General features: G+C 33.3%; 1 protein-coding gene across 1 annotated transcript; it reads left to right on the top strand.

Moving 5' to 3' along the window:
- Positions 1 to 15,921: 15,921 nt before the first annotated feature.
- Rergl (RERG like) lies at positions 15,922 to 26,046 on the top strand. Its single transcript, XM_046436129.2, has 5 exons — positions 15,922 to 16,027; positions 17,187 to 17,243; positions 21,411 to 21,484; positions 22,236 to 22,384; positions 24,986 to 26,046. The coding sequence occupies exons 1-5, from the start codon at positions 15,949 to 15,951 to the stop codon at positions 25,266 to 25,268; spliced, it is 642 nt and encodes a 213-aa protein (XP_046292085.1). The 5' UTR covers positions 15,922 to 15,948; the 3' UTR covers positions 25,269 to 26,046.
- The last annotated feature ends 221 nt before the right edge of the window (positions 26,047 to 26,267 follow it).

Raw genomic sequence — 26,267 nt, 5'->3', positions numbered from 1 at the left:
AATTGTCAATAACCTATTTAAGAGATAAAAAAATCTAAAATTTTCTAAATGGGTTTATGTACAAAGTACACCATAGTTATTTATTCAAATGACCAAATATTTTTAATAGCTATCTCATATAGAGCTTTATGCTTTGGATAAAGGTAATCTATCTGTGTGTTGTTTTTGCTTCATTTCAGGAAATTAAATTAATATATCTCATTGTATTATTGATTTTTCTATGTTATTGTCTTGCCATCACCTCACTATCAAATATAAAAATGATGAAACCAAAATTTTGTCTTTTCCAGTTTCCTTTACTTCTGTTAAGTTTATAAAACATAAATTGAACACTCTTCATTATCTTTAATCTATTCTCTTCCTGCAAATTTTCAGTGTTTCTCAGAATTGCTCATTTATTATCATCCTGAACATGATAATCTACCAAGTTATTACCATATTCAGTTGTCTTTAAAAATCTTTAGCTTCTAAATTTTAGTTTGTTTTTGACTCAGCAAGATTTTATTGCATCCTTAGTTTCTTTGGTATCAATGATCATTAAAGAACAGAGCACCTCAGACTGAGGGATACGCTTAAAGTTCCTATGGGGAGATCAGCCATGAAGAAGGCGCCTGTGGGGAAACTGGACTATCCAGATGAGCTTCAGAGAACTGTTGCTCAAATCTAATTCCCAAATGGCTAGTATTGCAATTTTAAATCTGGTGGACAGGGAATAGTGGAATAAATCCAGGCTCTTAGTAATCAGGCTAGTGGCAAAAATGTTTTCAAAAAATGTTTCCATATAGGGAAGAAAAGCAATTGAGGTACTCTTAATGTGGGAAAAAAATCATTCTTGGGGAAAAGAATTACCTACATTGCTCCTTCATTAAACATACTTTTTGTGAATATATTTTCAAACACTCCTATACAAAATATAGAACCTGTATGGAAGAACATAGGCAAATTCTGACATCATTAAATAAGGGAAATGATTCTAAGAAAAAAATACCATGAAAGTACACGATTTCTAAAAGGAAATTCTGCTTCACATTCTCATGGGAAGGTTTTGTAGTCAGCCAGCTAGAGTTCTTAGGGAATAATATAATTATTAGAATGACAGAGAACAAGTCTTTATTTAGACAGTTGACTGAATTCTATCAGAGACATAAGATTTCTTTGCAGTAGAAGTTATAATAACAACTTGACTATATACATTTTGTCAGTTATTAAAGTGAAAATCCAGAAATTAATCATTGATTGATTTTGTGCATTAACAGGCAGCCAACAATTGATAAATGACACCTAGAATACTTACTATATGTTAAATGCTCTGCTATGCATTATAGGCATATAATTTGGTTTTAAGTCTGATATCTGTAATATTTTCAAAGTATTACAAGATGATAAAAAATCATCTTGAACAGATGTTTAGAACAAGAACTATTTCATTTTGAGCAGAGATATCTTGAAACTAAGAGACAGAATGATGTAACAGGAAAAAAATTCAATTACATGTTAAATAATTACTAGCTTCTATTTATTAAAAGCATCTCTCAAAGTTACATACCTAAAATCCACTCTGAGCCTTAGTATATATGCCAAAAATTTGGAATAATATCTCTAATGCCTATTAACATTATTTTAAAAATAGAAACACTCTATTAAATATGGTTCAAAAAGTTCTATAATCTAAGGTGTCACCTCCCAATACTGTTACATTGGCAATTAAATGTCAACTTGAGTTTTGGATGGGACAGACTGTTCCAAGCATAGCACCAAGTGAGCCATGCATTTGGGTATCTGCCTCCTTTTGAGCACTGGCAGGAAAATGAACTGCTTCTAACCACTAGAATATGGCCAAAATCACTTCTGTAATACACATGTGTAAAGTGCTCCATGCGCACATAAAGTATACCATTTGTATGAAATATCGGTATGTGTGGATATGGAGAGCTTGCTAATGGAATCAACTTTTAAAAAACTAACCAAAAATGTGGGTTTTTTTTTTTAAAAAAAGAAGCATAAATGACAAAATTCTAAGAATGCATTTGAAGTGAAAGTATAAGTGGTAAAAAATTTGAAAAAATTACTGAAGAGGGGGAAATTTTTTGCATGTATAAACAATTAGAAAATGAGGGATCTGTGGTGGGTGTAGTGTGTGATCCTATAATGACAGTGGCCTTTTGATCAACTTGATTTCAATATTTACCCTTTGTTAAGACTTGAAAAAATTATACTTTGAAATGTCTTATCAGAGAAAATGAAACTTCTTCTTGAAAATTGTGTTTGTCTCTAGAAAACCCTAGAGATTATCTATGTAAGCATGTATGTACATATATATGTATCTTTCAAATCCTAACTAGCTTTACATATACAGGTATATTAAAGAGATTTATTATAAAGGAATTGGTTTCAGTATGGAAGCTAAGAATCCTAAGGCCTGTGGTTGCAAGCTGAAGCCTAGGAAAGCTGACTTTTAGGGTTTGGGCACGTGTGCCCCACAGGGCCATGTGTTAAATAAAGTCTTGGTCTCCAGACTGTGGCACTATTGGGAAACGTTGGAACCATTAATGTTAGGGTTTGTAAACAAGTCAAGATGGTGCCTGGAATTTTGCTAGAGGGAATGGTTTGTGAAGTAACACCAGCGAGCCATTAAGTGTGGAGATTCCTTATTGGTTGACTGCTGTATCTAGTTTATGTTAATTAAGATAAGCTGTGTGGAATGTATATATACCCCTCCTGTCCTACAATAAAGGGCTCCCACTCCTGCTGTATCAATCTACACAAGTTGCTCGTCACCCCCGGTTATTTTGCTGCAGCCGGACTGTGGCACATTAAGACATGGGGCCTAGTAGAAAGAAGTTAGGCTTTTGGGGGCCTGCTCTTGAGGTCTGCTATTGGAACCCCAGATCCTTTGTTTCTCTGTTTATCTCCTGGTTGCCATGAAGTGAGTAGTTTCTTCTCGAACATGCTCCCACCATAATGTGCTGCCTTATTATAGGTACTAAAACAATGGAATCAATTGACCATGACCTGCAACCTCTGAAATCATAAGCCAAAATAAACATTGTCCTCTTAACTATTTGTTATAGTAACACAAAGCTAACCGGTATGTCAGTGATGAATGTCCAATTCAAGTCCAAAGGCAAACAAGTCCAAAAAAAAAAAAGGAAAGACGATGATATAAGTTCCAATATGAAGGTGGACAGCCTTGAAAGCCCAGGAGAGTGAATGCTTTTTAGTTCCTATCTAAAGGCATGGTGTCCTGTTCCATGTAGTTAGGCAAAAGGAAATTCCCTTTTACTTAGAGATAGATCAGTTATTTGATCTATTCATTCCCTCAGCTGATTGGGTAAGGTTCACTCACATGGGGGAAGACAATCTGCTTCACTAGGTCTATTGATGAAAATGTTAATTTTATACAAAAAAAAAAGCTTCACAGATACACCTAGAATAATATTTGACCATAAACCTTGGTGACTTGTGACCTAGTCAGGTTACATGTACAGTTAATTATCATAGAAATAGATACTTCTTGAGAGAAACAATCATTGAGCTACCTGTTCTTTAAAGACTGAGCATCTATTGTTTGTCACAAAGAATGATGCTACATCTCCAATCAAGCAAGTTTCTCTTCTTCCTGGCAAGAGGCATTTTGTGCTTTCATCTTCCCTTAACATTGACTGGTGCCATGAGATTCTGTCCTAACCCACAGAAAGAAGTGAACCTCACCCACCTCACACATGATTCATCATTTCCAACACACAGATGTAGGATGTTTTGGCAGCAAACATATTAGAGGAGAGATTTCTAATTTTCAGCGCCTGGTCTTCCCTCCCTTCCTTCTTTTCTTTTTCTTTCTTTCATGGTCCTAAATTTAGAACCCAGGGCCTCACACAATTTGGGCAAAAGCTCTACCACTAAGTCACATCCAGAGCCCTCAAGAACATCTATTTGGAATTTTATGTGAACACAAAATATATTTTTCTTCCCTTTGAACCTCTGCACATATTAAGGTTTATTTGTAACAGGCTTCCAAAGGAATCATGTCTTTATTCATTCATCCTATATAATTTTAGGATCATTCTTTAAAACTATTTTTTTAAAGTGTGTAACAAATCTTTATCACAGTCGCTTAGTTCAGTCTTTCTAACCACAGAACTTTATTCAGTGATGTCACCCCGCATTACCTACTCACACCTTCAGTTAGAGTAGCTTCATTTAAAAAAGGCATTTCTTACACCTATATTCACTTCTATACCATCACCCACTACATGTGATTCAGAAAAACCTAACTAAAATTTTAGCTTACTTTAGAGAAAAACTAAATTAGCTTCAAAAAAAAATTACCAAGTGTCTACAGAAAGACTGACATAATTTTTTTTGAAAAAGGAAGAAGGGTGACTAGCTGAATGGTAATTACCATTAGCTACCGTGTTTCAGCTATTATAAAGGGAATGCAAAACCAAGACTTTATGAAACCCTAAACACCTCAAGAATAATACAGAAGAGTAAAATAAATATAGGATCATTACCTTGAAAAGATAATTGCAATTATAAGAATGCCTGCTGAGAAAAATTAGCAAAACCATTCATTTATTTAGTCTTATTAATGCTTTGAAAACCTTCAAAAATTGGTGAGGTATTCATCATTTTTTCCTTGCAAAAAGAAAAAAAAGTAGGCCTGCATAATTTATTTAATTACTAGCATTACATATTGAATAAAACATTTCTTAGAATGTGATAGCCAAATGAAAGATTATTTTTCAAAGTATGTTCTAAAATTATTTAAGATAAAAAGTCACAACATTCATAGGTCAATTTTATTATTGATGTCAACTGAGAGTTTAAGTTACTTGAGAATGATATAAACATCTCTATCTTTGTCAATTGCAATTTACACACACAGATATATATGTCATATAGTAATATACAGTATGGTATATTGTAACAGAATAGTACTATTTTATAAAGCTGAGTTAGTTATGAAGATTATGTTCAGTTGTAAATTATACTGCAGAAGGTGTTATACTATCTTTTTTCTATTTCAAAATTAATGTATACAATGTTTTAATACAAGAGAAAATCATATCATAAAATTAGGTATGTGTATATGTATATAAATTTTATATGTATACCTCATTCACAAAGATGAACTTAAAGATATGGAGGAGGTTGAGAAAAGAAGACAAAGAAAAAATTCACTGGGAATCAATCTTGGAGTTTCAAATCCAACTAATGGGAGTTTCAGACAGGTGGAATACAGAGAACAGATTGGAATGAAATTTGAAAGGGGTGACACAATAAAATTTCCTACCACTAAAAAAATAAGAATCTCCAGATTTAGGAGAGTGAGGGAGCGCCATTACAAGGAATGAAAAAAATGATGTGAATCAGGGAATAACACTGTGAAATTTTACAACACTAATGATAAAAAGGGCTCCTAAAAGCAGGAGGAAAGGAAAGAAGGAAGAAAACAGGGAAGGAAGGAAGGGAGGAAGGAAGGAAGGAAGGGAGGGAGGGAGGAAGGAAGGGAAGGAAGGAAGGAAAGAAGGAAGAGAGGGAGGGAAGGAGGAAAGGAAAGAAGGGAGCTTAGGAAATGAAGAGGTAGAGGGAAGGTAAATGAAAGAAAATAAAAAGAAAATTCAGATCAGTTGCAGTTTGAATAGTAGGTTGTTTTTCAGAATTCATAAATGATTTGTTTAATTTTAAACAAAGACTTTCTTTTTTTCTTTTTTTTTTCTTATTCAGGCATTGTACTTATACATCCTAGTTGGGTCCATTTTGACAAACTCATACATGCATGAAATTTGATTTCAATCCCTCCCCGCCTCTGCCATGTCCCTATCCTTCTTTCTCCTCTTATTCTCCTTCCTCTACTTTGGTGATCTTCATTTTGCTTGTTTATTTATTTATTCTTGATTGACAATTTTAAAAAGTGCCAATAATTTTATAGAGGAGACATTCCCTGTATCCATATATACATATAATGTAATTTTGTTAAACTCATTCCATATTTCCTCTCTCTTTCCCATTCCTCTTTCTCTCACTTTGATTTCCTTATACTTCACTGATTTTCCTTTTATCTGACCCCCCCACCCCACCAACACTTTAGTTCCTTTATTTTTCTCTAGCTTCTATAAATGAAAGAAAATATTCAATCCTTGATTTTCTGAGTCTGGCTTATTTTACTTAGCATTATGTTCTCCATTTCTATCCATTTACCAGAAAATGCCATAATTTCATTCTTCTTCACCGCTGAGTAAAACTCCATTATTTATATATACCATAGTTTCTTGATCCATTCATCTATTGACGGGCATCTGGACTGAGTGCATCATTTGGATATTGTGAACTGTGATACTATAAACACTGAAGTGGCTGTATTGCTACAGAATGCAGATTTGAGTTCTTTTGGATAAATACCAAGGAGTAGGATCATTGGGTCATATGGTGATTCCATTCCTACTTTTTTGAGCAATCATACTGCTTTCCAGAATGGTTGTACTAGTTTGCAGTATGACCAGCAATGTATAAGTACACTTTTTCTTCAAATCCTTACCAGTATTTATTATTATTTTTTCTATATAATTGCCATTCTGACTGTAGAGAGATGAAATCTTATTGTTATTTTAATTTGCATTTCCCTGATCACTAGAGATAATTAATTTTTAATATAGATTTGTAGGCCATTTATGTTTCTTCTTTTGAGAAATGTCTGTTTAGTCCTTTTATTGATTGATTATTTGTTTTTTTAAATTTTTTTTACTTCTTTTATATATTCTGGATATCAATCCCATGTTAGAGGAGCAGCTGGAAAAGATTTTCTTCTATCTGTTCTGTGGGCTCTCGCTTTATGCTTTTATTGTTTCCTTTTGCTAAAGAAACTTTTTTAATTTGGTGGCGTCCTGCTTGTTGATTCTTGGTTTTACTTCTTAAGCTTACAGGGTCTTGTTGAGGAAGTCAGTGCCCATACTTATATTATGGGATGTTGACCCTGTGTTTTCTTCCAGCAATTGCAAGTTTTCTGATCTAATTCACAAGTTTTTTTTATCTATTTTGATTTTACTTTTGTGCAGGTAAAAAATATGGATATCCAGTTTTTTCAGGACCACTTGTTAAATAGGTTATCTTTTCTTCAAAATATATATTTTGGCATCAGATGGCTGTAAATATGTGGATTCATCTCTGCATCTTCTATTCTGTTCTATTGGTCTTCATGTCAGTTTGATGGCAATACCACGCTGTTTTTGCTAGTATATCTCTAAAGTATAATTTGAGACCAAGTATTGTGATGCCTCCTGCATAACTTTTATTTCTCAGAATTGCTTTGCTTATTGTGGGTCTCTTATTCTTCCAAATGAATTTAAATTCTTTTTTTCTAGTTCTGTGAATAATTTCATTGATATTATGTTGGGAATTGGATTGAATCTGTGCATTGCTTTTGATAGTATGGCTAGAGCTTGGAATATCTCTTTCCAGGCCCTTTATTGTTTGAGGTCTGAGTTAGGAAACCAGAGGTGAGCCTAATTGGTTTGCCTCTGCATATGACCTGGTATTTTTCTCTTGAAACACCTAATGTTGTTTTCTTATTTTTGGTTAGTCATTTTCATTATGTTATGAATGGGAGAGGTTCTGTTCTAATCTTTTTTTTTTTTTTTGTGGGGTCCTGTATGCCTCCATATTTGTTGATACCTATCTCATTTCTGATATGGGGAAAGTTTTCTGTTAAAATCTTATTGAAAATGTTCTTAATAAACATTCAGCCTGTGTCTCCATGTTTTCATGACTCTCAGTTTTGTACACTTGATGCTATCCCAGAGTTTTTGTATACTCTGAACATGGTGTTTTATTTTTTACCTTTATTGTATATAAAGTGTTCAAATTCATATACCCTGTCTTTAAGGTCTGAAGTTCTGTTTTCTATGCAATCCAATATGTTGGTGATGCTTTCATCAAATTTTTTTTGGGATACAATTTTACAAAAGTATCTTTCATTTCCAGTAGTTCTGATTGTTTTCAATGTCTCTATTTCTTTATAAAAATGATCTTTCACCTCCTATATTTGCTCTCTTATTTCATTCCTTAGATCTTCTTTTAGTTCATTTAACATTTTAATAATCAGGTTTTAATAATCTTTCTGTAGAATTTCATCACTTTCATATCTGTGGAATCCTTTGTTAGAGGACTGTGAATTTTGGAGGGAGATTTGCTTGCATGTTTCCTATTGTTTTATAGACCTTGAAGTTGTGAATCATTTGATATGGGTTCCCTTTCCCCTTTTATATGCATGTTATTTTGTGTGTAGTTATCTTTATTTTCTGGGGCTTCCCTCTCAATGTAAGAGTAGAGGTTCAGGGGTGGGACTTGAGATCCCCTTGTTTTTTCTTCCTTGGGGCCTGGTTGTTAATTTGGGAGTTTTATCTCCCCCATTCTATGTATTGAAGTGTTATTGAGACTCAGGTGAGGCAAGATTGTGTGTAGGGTGAGATTTACTGTCACTTGACTTGGTTGTGAGTATTGCCCAGTAGCAAGATTTCTACTCTGTGCACTTTCCAGCCCCTTAGAGAAAGGGGGAACCAGGAATAGCAACAATGTTTTCAACAGATGTACACCCTTAAGATAAATGTCTGAAGTCTAATTTGACATCTGTAACACCAATTGCCACCTACATAGGATTGCTGGGGTCAGCATTTAAGTATCTTGATAACAACAGTATCAAGACTAAAAAACTGAAACCAAGCAGACATAAGACAGCAGGCATCTACTATGTCATCCAGTGTATTAATGCGCACAAGAACATGAATGGGTAAAACTTACATGAACTATATAATTATGCTATTTGGTGGGATTAAAGTTTCTATGTGAAGACAAAATAAGGCAAGAAAATGTTTGAATTAGTTTTGAAAGTGAACACAGTAGAGGCATAAGATAACGTAGCAGGTTTGACTGTACAGAAAAAGGAAAAAAATAAAAAAGACAGCAAGTATTTTTAAAACTAAAAGTCTTTTGAAAAATTAAAGACAGGATGAGGGAATAGGAAAATTGAGCTGTTAGTGAAAGAAGAGATTGAAGAAGTGCTGGGAGCCATTAGCCAAGTAGGTATGACAATTTCCTTGCCAGCGTACCCCATGTTGCTGACATGTTGCAGTGACATTGAATGTAAGTGACCTTGCTCAAGGACCAAGGCAGATTAGGGTGTTCCCAATTTTAAGATAATCATGTTTAGGGCGTTCCCGGTTTAGGTTCCAGGTTTAAGGTTTAAGATTATTCCTGCTGGGAATAGGGCGTATCCTGCTGCCTGAGTTCCCCTTGAGTTCTCACGGGATTCAGACAATATATTTTGGAGATAGAAGCCCAGTGGAGGTGATTTTGGGCAGAGAATGTGGATTTTGGGCAGAGAATGTGGATTTGGGCAGAGAACGTGGATTTGGGCAGAGAACGTGGATTTCCCCAGAACGTGATTGTAGACAGCTGGTGTGAGTTCAGGAATAAAGAGTTGCTGTTTGTATCTACAAGCTGTGTGGTGGCTCGTGATTGTGTGCCCAGCCAGACTGCGGCAAAGAAGGAGTGATAAGTGCAACAATAACCAAGGTGGGAACAAACAAGCAAAAGTAAAATCAAACCCACATATAATTATAAGCCCACCCAAGTCAAACCAAGACTAAATATTAAATATGTAATATTTATATTTACTTAATATTAACATATAAATATTAAATTATATATATTTATATGTGTTATTTATGCAGTGAGAACATACTCCCACATACCTACACACAAGTTCTTACATAATGAGGTAAAAGAAACAACAATAAAACACAATCTAATAATATTTGAAAAACATTTTAAAAAGTTAAAATTAAAAAAATAAAAACTATAAAGTGGGGGAATATCGAGAGAAAAAAGAAAAAAGAGATAAGAAAAATGGCCAAAAAAAAAAAAAAAAAAGAAATCTTGTTGAGAAATAAAGGGCTTGCTTCTGCAGAGGTAATCAAAACTGTTGGCAGGAATGGATTGTCATCTTCATATTTATTTTTGGCTTTGTAACCCCTGGGTCAAGGGCTGGGGGATTCTTAAGGCCAACATCTTTGTGTTCCTCAATTTACTGTTAGTCATTTCAACTACCAGGAAAGCTGGTTATAGTAGACCTCAGATTTCAGTCTCCCAGTATAGGGTGAAATAGACTGGGGAGTGGGGTCCTAACAAAAATTGTTAATTTTTGTGGCCAGGGTGGTACAGAATTCTAAATTGGGAGTTCTGGTAGTTGGGGTTTAGTCTTGGCTGAACTTTGGAATTCTTACCAGTAGGATTTGATCCACAACCCCTATTGCTAGAGATAGGCCAGTCTTTTTAGGATGTCTGAGTCTCTAGGACCTCAGGTAAAATCCACTTTCAGGGTATAGATAAAGTCTCTACAGGTTTTACCCTCATCTCTATGCATATGAGCTACCAGGTATCCACTCTGGAGTGCAGAAGATCACGGGTGGCCACTAAATGTATCTTCTTGGTAGCTTTTATGGGGTGCTTGTGACAAAGGAAGCTTTCTTCTTTTGATATCTGGGTTCTGTATGGTCTAAGTATGATTTTCTTTGTGCCTATTTCAGTCACTCTGGTTCAGGTACATTCTGGGAATTATAAGTGACTGCTAGAGACTTCTTTAAGTGTTCCGGACTCTGGTCTCTGCTTGCTTCTGTGCAGGGCTTATAGATGCTTGCAACATGCTTGGCAGTGTTTCCTGCCCCCACAGATAGCTTTCTGAGCCAGAGGTTTCAGATCCTACTAAACTATCCGCTGCTGAGGTGAGCTATTTTGGGTTTATTTTCACTGAACCACTTTTCCCATTGACTCTGTCCATAAAAATCAGTTTTCCTTCCTAATTCACTGGTTAACTCAAGCTACATTTTCTTTATTTTTAAATTGATTTATCCATCTACTATACAGTCTTCTGTTCCTCCACTGCCCCATCCCCTCAGCAAGCATGCCACTGCCATTTCGGTGGCCAAGCTGAAGCACCTCAAACACACTATTTCTTATTATAAAGTTTCTGACATTTTGTGTCTCAGTGGTTTCTTTTACATTCCATATTAAGTTTCAGAGAGTTTTTAGTCATTCACCTCACCTAGGAGCAGTCTTCTCATTTTTTAAGTCTAATGCTAACCAACTACCTGGGAAGCATACTATTCCTGGAATCTGCCATCTTCTCTAAGCAAAGACTTTCAAGAAGCTGTGAGCCAAAAACTGTTATGATGAATGGGTATAAAGCCTAAAAAATTTTTTTCCCAGATTAAATAAAGTAGGACATAGTTTTATTGGATAGTAATCCGTTTCACATACTTCTTCAAATACAAATAATCACATATATAAAAGGAAGTATATATGAGTAATCTGACGTTGTATGTAAAAGTGAACTTTAAAACAGAAAGAGATAAACTAAGCAATTATTAATTCTGTGATGTATTTATTTTAGCCAAAAAAACCTATTGGTTTGTAGGCTAATAACAGTCTTTACATTTTAGTATCCACTATTATAATGTCTTCATCATTTGGAGAGGTACCTTTTTAGGTTTGAATAATTTCTTTGGAAAATATTTTGGAGGATTTGTGATTGTGGAGAAATTGCTTCTGTAGCTGAGAATGTTTTCTATGCTATTTATGCTATGACACATTGCATCAAGAACCTTGAGATCAGAAGAGAGACACAGTTTAGCAATCAAATTATCTTCATTCCTCTAAAAATTTCCCCAGAGATTCCTTACCTAATTCCAACATAACATGCAAATGCCTGAATGTTCACAATGTAGTTTAAAATATTAGTGCCTTGAACACTTGTTTTATGAAATTATAGCACCATTTTCTTCTCTAAAAGTGTTATTACTACTCACTACAAATTTTCATATTTCACATAAAATTTTTACAAGTAATTCTATCTCAAAAGTATTTTTCTATTAGAGCTTTATTTCCTTTAATAACAGATTTGAGGTGAAACAAATACCTTAATTCAGATAAAAATGATCCATTAGTGTACAGGTTTTTGGTTTGTTGTGAATAAATAGAGAAATATACACTCCTTAATCAGTATTCCCATGGGACTAACATAACCCCACAGTTCAAGTTCAATCATGGAATGTCCTTGGAACATGTCCTTGAATTTTTCTTTTCTGGCTATGTCTTTCTTTGTTTCTTGCCTAGAAAGACTTTGTGCTCCCCAAGATACTCATATATGTGTCAACTTGAACTTTTTAAAATTTAATTTTCATGATAAAAGTTTTACTATTTCTAATTTATTTTTCTGTATTGTAGGATGCATAGACATACTTTTCTAATTACTTCTAATGGTGTCAATACAACTTAAAGATAACACATATTTAAATCTTTATATTCATAGTAAAATAAGTTCCCTACAAACTCCTTTAATATACTAAAATATTCTTTTAATGAACACATTAATCTAGTTCTAATAAAATAATATTTAATTAATGGGAGGTTAAGGTATGATTTCATTCAAAAAGGTATTTTATTTACTTACTACTTTACCCTGTCACTTTTTTTCTACAAATGTCTCAGTTATATTTGCATATTTTCTTTTGTAAAGCGGACAGTCCACATTCAATTGAACTATTATTGTTGGGATTTTAATTGGCATTACGTTTGACTTTCAGAATCATTTAGCACTAATTACAGTATAAGTATTTCCAGTCATATTTCTATATTATAACCTTCAGTAGGTACTAAAGAATTCTTCCTATATACTTTCCTTATTAGTTTGATTATTTGTTGCATTCCTTTCTTTCTTTCCTTCTCATTCCATCCTTACTTTTTCTTTTTAAATTTCATTGTCTTCTTTCTTATAAATGTGAAAAACTTGTTAGGATTGTTGTTGTTATTTTGGAACTATTGCTTTTATGTTTATCTTTTATCTGGCTACTTTAAGGAATGTTCTCAAAGCTAATAATGTGATAATATAATTAAAGAAAACAATTCCCTCCATAGATACTTTGTCTCCTCTACCTCTAGGAGTTATTCTCACTTTCTTTTTGTTAAGAAGGACTGACAATTTTATGCGATAAAGCCATAGTGAACATTCTTTCTATAGAATCATCACTATTATCTATCATCACTATTATGATTCTATAGAGATTTGTTGTAAGTTTTGAAAATTGTACCCTTAATCTGTTTTTAGATTATAAAGAATATTTTGCTTTTTAAAAGGCATTGTTATATTTCATGAAATGTTTTTGTGAACATGTTATGTATATAAATTTTCTTCTTGATCTTGTCAATGGAATTGCAATATTTTACTAATTTGCTGTAAAGCCAAGTTGAAATTCTTGGAACATGTCCTTTTAGCTCTTTTAATACATCTCTGGTTTTGATTTGCTAATATATTTAGGATCTGGGGATCCATATTTATAAATAATATTGTCCCATGTATTTCATTTCTCTCTATGTATACTATTCATGTATGGTTAAGGCTTTGGTAGATATAGTGAATGAGTTGGGAAGAATTTCATCCTTTCAAGGTTCTGTAACAGTTTATGAAACAAAGATATTGTTTCTTGGAGATTTGGATGTGTGACTCCACTCTTCTGAATCTTAACCTTTGGTGGAGAATAATAGAAAATACAGGGAAATGAGATTAATAGAGAAGAAGAATTGACTAAATTGGCCTCAGAGAAATAAAACAAAACAGATAAGATGATGGCATTTGTGAACTCCTGATAGGTACCAGTAGCTCATTTTTTAATGGTTACTCACTGTCTCCCCATGTTTAAAATGTAGACTTGTGACTATTTTTCTTGTCTGTTGACTGATGTGTTTCTAGGACCTAAAACAGTACCAGCCTATAGAAGAACACTTAATAAGTTTGGGTCATTCAATAAATTAAATAAAAGGGAAAATGACTTTAGTTTGGTTGTGAGTCAATATGTCTTTAGAGTAATGTGAAAAAACTTAAAGTAGTATAATGTGGCTGTCAGAATATTGATTAATTTGTTATCATTCTTTATCTGAGTCCCCATATCGCCACCTTTCATTTAGTTTTCTTTTTTCTTTCTTTCTTTTCTTTTCTTTTCTTTTCTTTCTTTCTTTCTTTTTTTCCATTTTTTTGGCACTTTTGGTTCTTTAAAATGTATTGACATTATTTTTTTCTGTATTCAGATTTATAGCTTCACTCCATAGCAACATTACCTTCTTTCTTATTAGGGATATTTTTAAAATCTGAATGGGGGTACAGAGGAAGAATTTCAGATGAAAGAATACCTGTCTCTTGATGGCAAATCACATGTTTCTTTTAATATCAGGTAAGTATGAAGCAAAGTCTTTCCTTTCTCTCAGTGAATGCACAAAACTTCCTAAAAACATTGGTCAGAAGTTCTTAAGAATAATATTTCTCCAAATAAATGGGAAAAATTTAATTCCATAGTGTAATAAATAAGTAGTAGATTTCCTTACTAATAAAAATTTATATTATTTCAAATACGGATTTGCAAGTTGGAGAGCATAGTTTTAGCTTTTAAAAATTTGTAATAAAAGGAAAAATCAGAGTTGCTTCAACTATTACTCTGTTGAGTTCACAAATTGTCATATCTTCTCTTGATGTTCTTCTTTTACACGTTTATTTCTTCTTTTGCAATAAACACCTCTCTCCAATTCCTGATTACTTTTTCTCATCTCTCTCTCTCTCTCTGGGCTCTACTCATGTTTCAAGTTTTATATACTTTTTGAGGACTTTTCTATCTGCTGCATTGCTTTCCCCAGTCCTTAAAGTCCTATTTTATTTAGAAACATTATTGATTATAATTCTAATTCATTTCATATTTCCCTTAGTAGACTACAAACTGCATAATGGTAGAAACTTCACTACTTAACCATTGATCTTTAAGTTGTGCTTTTAAAATATAGTGGCAATTGAGAAATATTACATATATTCATTTTAAAGACTATATTAATATTTCTGTGATCAACCTGGCCTGTAAATAGCATTCCTTGGTCTGGCCCTCACTATTAATACAGAAGCTGAATTCTATTTGTTTTAGCATTTCTAAACATATAATAGGGAAAGATAACAGGAAAAAAGCAATGGACACTGAGTAGTATAAAAAAATCAACAAAAAGAGGTATGAAAGAGTCATTATTTTTGCATATTAAATTGACCTCTTTACTCCATAGCAGGACTGAATTATGCCCAGATTCCTCCTCCAACTTTTCTTTCCTTTCTCTTTCCTAATTCCAATGTAATGCAGAAGGAGATATGACAGTTTATGTTACTGCTTTTCAAACAACATGACATTGATTGTTTTATTCTTTGTTAGAAATCTTGCTGTTATCTATTGTCATGGCATGTTTTAAAAAGAGAATTTACATATTGCTTATTAAAGATGACATTGGAGAGCTAAAACATTAAGGCATCCATTTTCTCCTAGAGCACATCATATGGTTAAAAAATATGGCCTGGGTATTGTTGACATTGCTATCAAAACTAAACTCAGAAATCCTGGAGTTACCCTTTTCCTACTCTCATTTCTTTTAATGACTGAGTTAACTCATTTCCCTTGTCTGTCACCAAAGCAGTGCTAGAAGATTTAGGCTCAGGTGATAAAGAAACAAACAGAACTTACCTAATCGAAGAAAGTTTACAAGGATGTTTGTCCATCCCTTGAAAACTTTCCAAATGAAAGATCATTTTTGGGGGTCCTAGGAGAAGGTAGATTCCAGATTCACAAAATGGAGGGTTGGGAGCTAAGCTTATGTTAAAAATACATAGCTATCGCTATCATAAAACTTAGTCTCAAAATAGTAACTCCAACTTTTAAAAAAGGGAATATGTTGAAAACTACTGAAGGAAAACATTTTTTAAAGTTATAATTAGATGATAGGAATATGGGGCAGAGTTATTCTTAGAGAAATAAGAGCAGCAATAAAAAGGAATTATGCTTGGCTTGAGTCAGCATAGTTCCAGAACACTAGATGGATCAGAAAGAGCAGAAAGGCAAGATGAATGAAGTTAAGCTTTCTGTCTTGGGTGGTGAAGGCACCGGCAAGTCTGGTGAGTGGGGATGCCTTCTGTGGTATGAGGTAGAGTGCAAAATGAGAAACACTGACATGTTCAATAAGAGCATTATATAAAATAACTTTAGATAAATAATGACTTATTTAATCTGTGGGATGATACACACATTATTATTTGCAGGATTTTTTAATGCTATAGATGAGTAATTTTATATTTATAAATAATGTAGTCAGATGTAGCAAAATAAATGTTTGACATATTAATTAGTGTCTGCTTCTCTTGATGTTTGAAATTCATAGGGATTCATCATTCCTCTTACTTCTAACTCCAGTATACCTGCCCCTACACCAATAGATTAGCCCCATAGCTAAGCAATGGCTTTGAAAAAACCCTTCTCTGAAACTAAGGGTGGAAAGAGATGCATAGAGACACATGGGTTGTGTTTAAAATGCAGCCTTGTTGATGTGAAAGGACTTGGGAGGGACATGGCCTTGTGGAGAACCTGAAACTAAGCTACATGTGCCTTATTTTTGGAAGCCCTGGTTTGATTTTATTTTGCTTTGCTTTGGTTTTACCTGTATTTGAATGGCAACCAGTATGTCCCTCACAGATCCACATAAGCCTAATGAAGTGGCCAAACTCAGAAGCTGAGTTGTGATAAACAGATACCAGAAACTGTTTTGCTATTTCCAGGATTTAAAAATCCTACATCCTTAAACAACTGCAAATGCTTGATAATGTCCTTATCACTATTTTTAAAGCCTTTTTAAATGTTTCTCTATTTATAATTATACCTAAAGGTGGGGTCATTGTGATGTGTTTACACTTACATATAGTACCTTGGAGCCAGATTTAATTTGATAGAGAAAATAAAGAATGCACTAGTCTAACATTTCAAATATAATGAGATGCGTTTGTATTATAAAATATGGGTTGCCTTATGTGTTTTCTTCATGAATTAACTACAGTGTTTAAATATATAGTGCTCTAAGATTTTATTTTTCTATTTTCATAATGTTATGTTTGTACTATGCAAACATTATTGACACATTTAGATTAGAATTTAGTAAGATTTTAAGTTCTTCAAAAATGCATGACAATTTTTGAGGTCAAAGATAAAATTTTAGTACACATATAAATTATCTGTATCTTAAAATGTAACAATCTTTAACCTAGCTTTTTTTTTTTTTTTCAGCCCTTACTGTAAGGTTTCTTACTAAGCGATTCATTGGAGAATATGCTTCGAATTTTGGTAAGGCACTACTAAAGACTTCTTATCTTAAAATGTCAACATCATAAATATTCCCCAATTAGAGAAGCATTTTGGTAGAATTTACCACTTTTATATTTATTAATCAATTTATTAATTAACAGATTTTTGTAAGAAATGCCAGAATAGGTACTCGAATTGAATATCCTTTAATGATAAAAATTCACCCAATTTGATAATGAATTAGAAAGTCAGTTCATTTCGAAGTCTAGAACTAGACAAAATATTAGATTTGGGATCCTCTTCCCAAATAGTGTATGAATATTTGTTGTAAAATATAGAATGTTTAAATAAATTATCATTTGTTACAAGAGCCAATTGAAACTAAAAAAAAAACAAGTACCTACAAAATAAAGCATACTGCTATTTAAAAGTCAGGTATAAACAATAGAAAAGTCATGCCTTGTTTAAAAATCATATTATTTTCTACATTATTTACAAATTTCAGAAAAGTTCTAAAACAGAGATAGCAGGGCATCTTAGTATACTTTCAGGATCCTTGCACTAACTCTAATTTTGTGTAATTTTGATCAAAATTAGCATAACACATGGGGTATATCATGGCACAAAAAGTGAGGAAGTTTACCCCAATTGAGTAATTTTTGTCCAGCAATCCATCAATATAATGGTGTTAATATCTTATTTTATCAAAGGTAGAGATTAATTTTTTAACAACAGTGATAATTGTAATAAATATGAGATATAAGAGAAAGAGCAATATATTTTTCATTCAAAATTATTTATGTAGAGTAAGAAAAGTTAAAGATTTAAAGTGTGTAATTCACCAAGAAACAAGTAAACGTTGAACATTTATTCCTAAAGTGGCACTGTTAGTGCACATGTATCCAACACAGTATTTCAGTCTGTATGACATTGTGAACATTTTACGGCAAGTGCTTGAAAACTGATTATAGAAAGAAGAAGTATACAAAAAGAGAAATTTCCAGTGTTTCATTTCTGAGGGTGACAAAATCAGCTCACAAAGGTCAACAGCCCACAAGGTAGGACTCAGGCATGAGAAAAGGCTCCAAAACTAAAAATGAATCTAAACATAAATAAAAGAATACAATATCCAAATAACAATACCAGCAATAACAAAACCCTTCACCTTAATGTCTCCTACAATCTAGTTACATAAACAAATGAAATGTTTACACATTTCTGACTGTTACATCTCAATGAAAAATACAAGACCTGGAGACATTTTGAAAAGATAAGCAAGTGATCCAAAGGTCACCCACTCTCTGAGAACAAGCTAGCAAGAACAGCTTCATCCTGTAAATGAAGGCCAGAAGGGGAAAAAATATATGTATTTTTTAAACCAAGAGTTGATGACTCTTGTCAGCAGTTTTTGAGATTTGAGATTGGATTTTTAAAATGTCTCCAAGGAGATTTTATGGTTTATAGTCAATAGTAAATCTATGAAGTTTAAAATAAACTCTGAAAATAATTTAAGATTTGATGAAACTATAATAAATTTTATTAAATTTAACTTGGAAGGATTTAAAAAGTTAGACTTAATTCTGTGGGGAGACTTCCCAGATATCTGCTACAGCTTTGTACTATGGGTTACAGAATATTTGCCAGCATAAATTATAATTTTGTGTCAGTATTACATTATTTTGTAAAAAAAAAAGTAGGTCTTTTATCAAAGTGGTTGTGGAAATTAATTAATTCATTAAATTATTATTCATGTACCATAGACTCTTTCAGGTAGACAGGAGACAGCAGTAAATAAAAATGACAAATAGCTAATCCCTCGTGGAGTTTATAATCCTGACAGAAGGGTCTGTTAATCCTGGCAAAAGAAAAAATTAAAAATAAATTATGTCATGATGACAAATGCTATGAAGAAAAAAAAGAGAGAGAAGCACTCATATTGTACATAGCTATTTAAAATAAGATGGTCATCACAGATCTTTCTGAGAAAATGATATTGAAACACAAACACAGTAAATGGAACCATGAAGTTATCTGGGGTTTATATTTTAGTCAGAAGAAAGAATAATTAACAAAGTTCTAAGGAAGGATGTTTCTGAAAAAAATCTGAAGAATGGTATGAAGCTTAGTGCCGATCAAATGGAGAGAATGTAAAATAAACAAAGAGAGGTTCTGAAGTCATAGAGGTAATGGGGATTTAGATAATGAGGAATATTCTTAGGTGTTTTAAAAATTTTGTTTTAACCCTAGTGAGATGGGAAGTAATCAAAGCAATTTGATTAGCTAAGTATCTGCTCTGACTAGAAGGTTCATTTTTGTTTCTGTATTGAGAATTAACTAGGGACAGGAAGGGATTGGGGGACTGGAAGAAGATAGGTAAATTAGGACATTCTGTAATAATCTAGGTAAGAGGTAATGGTGATTTAGAGTGTTAGCAGTGGAGATAGTGAGATGCAGATAAATTAAAAATATATTTTGAAGGTAGAATAAAATTAATTTTTAATAGAATGGATATAAACACAAGAAAAAGAATCATGGAAGATCTTATAGCTTTTTATCTGAAAAGTTGGATTTATGGGTATAGCATTTAGCAAAATGGAAATCTGGGGAAGATGCAGTCTTTGCAGAAATATCAGGGGTTCAGTTTAAGTGTGTTGTGGGTGAGATGTCTACCAGGCCTGGACATGTCAAATAACAAGTGGTTCAGGGATATTCTTGGTTCAGAGAAATATGGACTGTAGATATAGGCTGAGTTAATAGTGGATAATTGGCATGTTCAGGCATGTAGTTGGTCGAGACTGGCAAAGCAGGATAGATAGAAAAGAGTACCATGAACAGGGGAATTAAGTTTGGAGGTGGGAGGAAAATCAGAAGTTTAAGATGGAGTAACAGAGAATAAATAAAACAGAAGAGTATGTATAGTTGAAGGCCATGTGAAGAAAATATTTTAAGGAGATAGGAGTGACCAACTACATTACTGCTACTAGTAAGGCAGATGAGATGAAGACATAGAACTGACCATTGAGTTTTGAAATATTCAAGTTAGAAAAAAATAAGCATGTTTATAAGATGTTGTTAATGAAATGCTCACCATCTCTAGCAGTCAGAGAAATGCAAATCAAAACCACCCTAAGATACCATCTCACTCCAGTTAGATTGGCAGCCATTATGAAGTCAAACAACAACAAGTGCTGGCGAGGATGTGGGGAAAAGGGTACACTTGTACATTGCTGGTGGGACTGCAAATTGGTGCAGCCAATTTGGAAAGCAGTATGGAGATTTCTTGGAAAGCTGGGAATGGAGCCACCATTTGACCCAGCTTTTCCCCTTCTCGGTCTATTCCCTAAAGACCTAAAAAGAGCATGCTACAGGGACACTGCTACATCGATGTTCATAGCAGCACAATTCACAATAGCTAGACTGTGGAACCAACCTAGATGCCCTTCAATGGATGAATGGATAAAAAAAAATGTGGCATTTATACACAATGGAATATTACTCTGCATTAAAAAATGACAAAATCATAGAATTTACAGGGAAATGGATGGCATTAGAGCAGATTATGCTAAGTGAAGCTAGCCAATCCCTAAAAAACAAATGCCAAATGTCTTCTTTGATATAAGGAGAGTAACTAAGAACAGAGTAGGGTCGAAGAGCATGAGAAGAAGATTAACATTAAACAGGGATGAGAGGTGGGAGGGAAAGGGAGAGAGAATGGAAAATGCATGGAAATGGAAGGAGACCCTCAGAGTTATACAAAAGTACATACAAGAGGAAGTGAGGGGAAGGGGAAAAATAATATAAGGGGGACAAATGAATGTCAGTAGAGGGAGCAGAGAGAGAAGAGGGGAGGGGAGGGGAGGGGAGGGGAGGGGAGGGGGGATAGTAGAGGATAGGAAAGGCAGCAGAATGCAACAGACACTAGTATGGCAATATGTAAATCAATGGATGTGTAACTGATGTGATTCTGCAATCTGTATATGGGGTAAAAATGGGAGCTCATAACCCACTTGAATCAAATTGTGAAATATGATATATCAAGAACTATGTAATGTTTTGAACAGCCAACAATAAAAAATTAAAAATAAATAAATAAATAAATAAATAAATAAAATAGGGCTGGTTTAATTTGACAGACTGTGATCAGGTGAGTGGACCTTTTATTCTGGAGTTTTTCCGTGCCAACAATGCCTATATATTATTTTGCAGAGTCTATCTATAATAAGCATTTGTGTTTGGAAGGGAAGCAACTGAATCTGGAAATATATGACCCTTGTTCTCAAGTAAGTCAAGCAAAATCCTATTTTTTCCCTTGTTTTAATTATGACTTGAAGTTTTGATAAAGGTGTGTGAAACATTATCAGTGTTATAATGAAGTTTCTTCTCAGTTTTAATTACTAAAATGTTAAGAGATTACTTTGTGTGTTATAAATTCCATTTTCTGGCTTCTCTAAAAACTTATGTCAAAAAATTAACACATCACATATATCTTTGAAATAGAAATACTAGGTTTCATTCATAACATATTTCTGTCAGGTCATATAGTAGCTGTCAATTTTGTGGCTTGTCAATTCAATTACTATTTTCACTGAGTTGTATTTGTAAGTAACCTGGTTTAAATGAGTACAAGTAAGATACATTTTGAGTACAAACCTCTTTGACCATTCAAAATACTAAATAGTTAAAATAGGATTATATAAATGAGAAAAGGAGTCAAAGGAATATTAAGAAAGAAATAACTGTCAGTTGTCTATGGTTTCAAAACAACTCCATGGGACATATTTTTAGGGGGTAAGTAAAAATGGCTTTAAATATATTTAGCTAAACTTTACCAATTTTATGGAATTTTCATTCACTTTTAATCAAAGAAAGAGAAATAAGAAAGAAATACACAAAGAAAATACATTTTAGAGAATATCAATTTGGGGCTTTATTGAAGTCTCTTTCAGGTGAAATGGGTCTGCATCAATTAACTAGATTATAAAGTACCAGTATTTGATTCCAACACTTTCAATGCACTTGCTTTACTTTCAGTTGCAGAAAGCAAAATTCTCTCTCACAAGTAAACTTCATTGGGCAGATGGGTTTGTTATTGTGTATGACATCAGTGACAGATCTTCCTTTGCTTTTGCAAAAGCCCTTATCTACAGAATTCGGGAGCCACAAGCTAGTCATTGCAAAAGGTAAGGTATTTCGTTCTCTTCTCCTTTCTTTTGAGTAAATCATCATATGGCTGTAAGCATCATTAGGAAGAATTTAATACAGCCTTCCAATTATGAAATTTAACAACCCTGAACAATTCACCTTCCCATTCCACAGGAGTTACACGTGTAGTAAAAGGAATAAGATGAGAATGCTTTATATCCAGGCTGACATAAACAGTTACTTGCCCTGAGTAAATGGCTATTTTACAAGACAGCTTCTATTGTTAACATGACACTCACTTGCAAAATAATGGTCCTCTGTACACAACAGAGTTCCCTTTTCAACCTTTCCTTTTCATTTTCACACACACAAAAATGTTAAGGATACTAAATAAATCCAGATTTATTACATTTGGCATCCTGTGAAATCCAATTCCTAGTTATTGGGTTGTTCCATCTTTCACAGCAAAAATAGACTGAATAATCAAAGCATTTTCAAATTCTAAATATGAGAAAGCAGTTTTCTCCATTTCATCTTCTAAAATAAAGAGCTGGCCAACAATTCTCCATTGTTAATTATCTTGACACACAGAACTCTGAAGGAAGAGATAACTTGTCCTTAAACAATTATTGTGTTGGTAGATAAAAGCTTTAAGCATCTAAGTATTCCATGTTAGTTATTCCTATTTTTTATTGTAAACTTTAGCCTTTTTCATTTGAGGTCTTTATGTTTAACGTGTGGATATAAGTATTCTCTGTGCTCTTAGCCAGTTTTGCCGGTAGAGTCCAAAATAATGTTCTAATATGGTAAGTATAAAAAGTACAATATTATTACTGCAAATTGGTAAAAGTGTTTTATATATCTACTTTAACTGCCCACTAGCAAGGAAACCATGGGCCAGTAATTGATAAAGGGCATATCCCTAGAGCTAATTCATGTACATTCTGCTTTCCATTTGATTTACCTTCAGTAAACCACTTCAATCTCGAGAGCTCATTTATCTGATCTTACAGCTGATGACAGCATAGTAGGAGCAGAGGATGTGATTTTACTCAGGTGCCTCATAGCCCTGATTTCCTATAACATTACTGACTTTTTAGAATTCAGGCATTTATTTTCTTATATTTTTGCATTAATGACATAGGTAGGGTAAAACAATAAAGTTCTTTTTATATCCCTTCAAAGCAAAATAATCAGTCAAGAATACTTAAAATCACATTTAATATATAAAAACCTATTTTGACGTTTTTACAGCAATCTTGTCAATTTATTGACTAAACTATTCCTGGAGTATTTCCAGTTCTTGATCTGAAGAAAGGCCAGGAGAGTAAAATATGGAACTCTTGTAAAATTACCTCTGATATTCATGATTCATCATTCAGAATACTTTCAACTACCTTTCCTCATTTTATCCTTTACAATCATTTTGTGTATTTGACTGAAGACAATATTAATACCCCTTAAAGGCCACCACAAACAGAGCATCTTTCCTCACTGCCCACAGGCATATGAATGAACCCAACTTCAGTGGATTCTGGTGTCTATAATTAGAGGCCGTCCATGTTTACACATTTCTTTCTTATGCCACTTTAAAGCTAGAAGTTTCACTGTATTTTTCACCAAACTCTTTATTTGTATTGTTTCACCATTACAAAGTAGAGCTATTGTATTTGTAGCAGATATTTTATCTTAACAAGAACCATTTTTCAAATGTAAAGTTGTATTTATTTGTAAGTTACCCATTGTCAATAGAGCATAAGGAAGATACATGAGAGTAAAAATTTTTCTAGAGCACGTTATAATGTATACTAACAAATAAAAGCAGCAGTGATTACTGATTAACTTTTGCTTAAGAAAACATCCAACTTAACTGTTCAATTCCAGTAACTATATAAGTAGAAATATTTGTTCATTCTCCTCTTGCAAATAATAATGGACATAAAAAATAATAGTAAGCATCTTTTATTGCCTGGAACTGTGCTAGGTATTTTTATATACATCATTTCATTTAATCTGTGTGAGAAATCTCTGTGATGAGGACTATTTTACTGTTTTTTACATAGAAAGAAACCAAAACTGGGAAAGATACCAATAATACCTAGTTAGTAATCAGATTCAGCATTCAAGAATAGGTTTATGTTACTTCAAATCCTCAGCTTTAAGGGCATTGTTGCTTTTGTGTTGTTTACTACATTCTATCTAAAACAATTCTTGTAAGTAGATGGTGACACATATTTTACTGCATAACCAATTATTTATGCCAATTGTTTTTTGCAAAAAAAGTGGAATGTGACCATTGTGTGTGAAGCTTTTAAGAACGTGCTGATAATATTTAAAAAATCACTTATTACTAAATTGGTTTTGGTGCAAAATTAGTATGCATGGAAGGCTTGTCAATATGTTAATGCATGGAGATGATTATGTGGTGAAATACTATATGTGTCACCATATCCACATGTGACCATAAACATATATACACAATAGTATATATGTGTGTGTGTATATATATATATATATATATATATATATATATATATATATATATATACTTTGACTCTTCTTTGACTCATATGAACCTTCCTGTTATAAAAAAGAGTTATTGAAACAATTTTGCCAAAAATTGCATGTCTGTATTTCAGAGCTGTGGAACAGGCAGTGCTTTTGGTTGGCAACAAGCAAGACCTCTGTCATGTGCGTGAGGTTGGCTGGGAAGAAGGACAAAAGCTGGCACTGGATAACCGATGCCAATTCTGTGAACTGTCTGCAGCAGAGCAGTCTCTGGAAGTAGAAATGATGTTCATCAGAATTATCAAGGATATTCTTACAAACTTCAAGCTCAAAGAAAAGAGAAGATCCAGTGGATCTAAGTCAATGGCCAAACTGATCAATAATGTATTTGGAAAGAGAAGAAAGTCTGTTTAGCAGCCATATAATCCTAGGGGATTTATTATGTCAGAGTTTCAAACATTCACATGGTAATTAAACCTATCTGTTGTTTGCTTTTTTTGTTGGGGTGGTGGTACCAGAGATTGAACTCAGGGGCACCTGGCCACTGACCCACATCCCCAGCCCTATATTGTATTGTATTTAGACAGAGTGTCACTGAGTTGCTTAGCACCTGTCTTTTGCTGAGGCTGGCTTTGAACTCCAGATCCTCCTGCCTCAGCCTCCTGAACCACTGGGATTACAGGTGTCACCAAGCCTAGCCATTGTTTGTAATCTTTAGAAAAAAAATTTGTCTGAGATATGAAATGATTGAACGTGAACCAACCTGCATTTTCAAATGTGTAGTTTGCTTTTGGTTGATCGTATGCAGTTCTTGCTGCTTCACACATAACCTTTCATTTGTTGAACAAAAAAGGACTCACTGCAATCTACTGGTAGATTGTTATCCATGGTGCCTTGCCAAGTCAACTCTGCTCATGTAATTTTATTAAGCTACCATCCCATAGTCTGTGGTTTAACTTTAACTTATTTATTTCTTTGAAATAAATGAGCAATTATCTTCATAGAGTTAATATAAGGTTTGACTTATCAATTTGTTTAAGTTCTCCATCTATTTAACAGAAATGCATGGATTTACTTTAGAAATGTCTTTACAATATTATAGTGACCTACATGACATTTTATGTATTTAGATTAAAATATAACTTAAGGCTTAAGATGTTAAATTCTTAATAAATATTTTATGGTTGGTCTGATGGTGAAACTGTCTGCCTTTTTCTGTTGCATGCTTAACAAGTTCCCATCTTAACAAGGGAATTTCTCACTGTAGCTAAGATCCTTTTTAGATTAAAAAAAATATTTTTGTTTATTTATAAACTCATGTATGATAGTGTAAAACAAGTAAAAATTTGTTGGTGAATGTATAACCCTGAAGGCTTTGTTGGCTTGAAAAAAATGTTTTTGCATTAGATTTTG

Source organism: Marmota monax, unplaced genomic scaffold (genome assembly GCF_021218885.2).
Source record: "Marmota monax isolate L192 unplaced genomic scaffold, Marmota_monax_Labrador192_F-V1.1 WCK01_AAM20220418_F8-fsc00012, whole genome shotgun sequence".
Taxonomy (NCBI): Eukaryota; Metazoa; Chordata; class Mammalia; order Rodentia; family Sciuridae; genus Marmota; species Marmota monax.
Note: the sequence above shows the minus strand (reverse complement) of the source record. Positions and strands in the feature narration are given on the sequence as shown.

What these genes read in the sequence shown, in the direction of transcription:
- Rergl (XM_046436129.2), top strand. Translation starts at nt 15,949, where the DNA reads ATGGATCAGAAAGAGCAGAAAGGCAAGATGAATGAAGTTAAGCTTTCT. An exon ending in AGAATATGCTTCGAATTTTG is followed by an intron (nt 17,244 to 21,410) that starts GTAAGGCACTAC and finishes ATTATTTTGCAG; the next exon opens with AGTCTATCTATAATAAGCAT. An exon ending in TATATGACCCTTGTTCTCAA is followed by an intron (nt 21,485 to 22,235) that starts GTAAGTCAAGCA and finishes CTTTACTTTCAG; the next exon opens with TTGCAGAAAGCAAAATTCTC.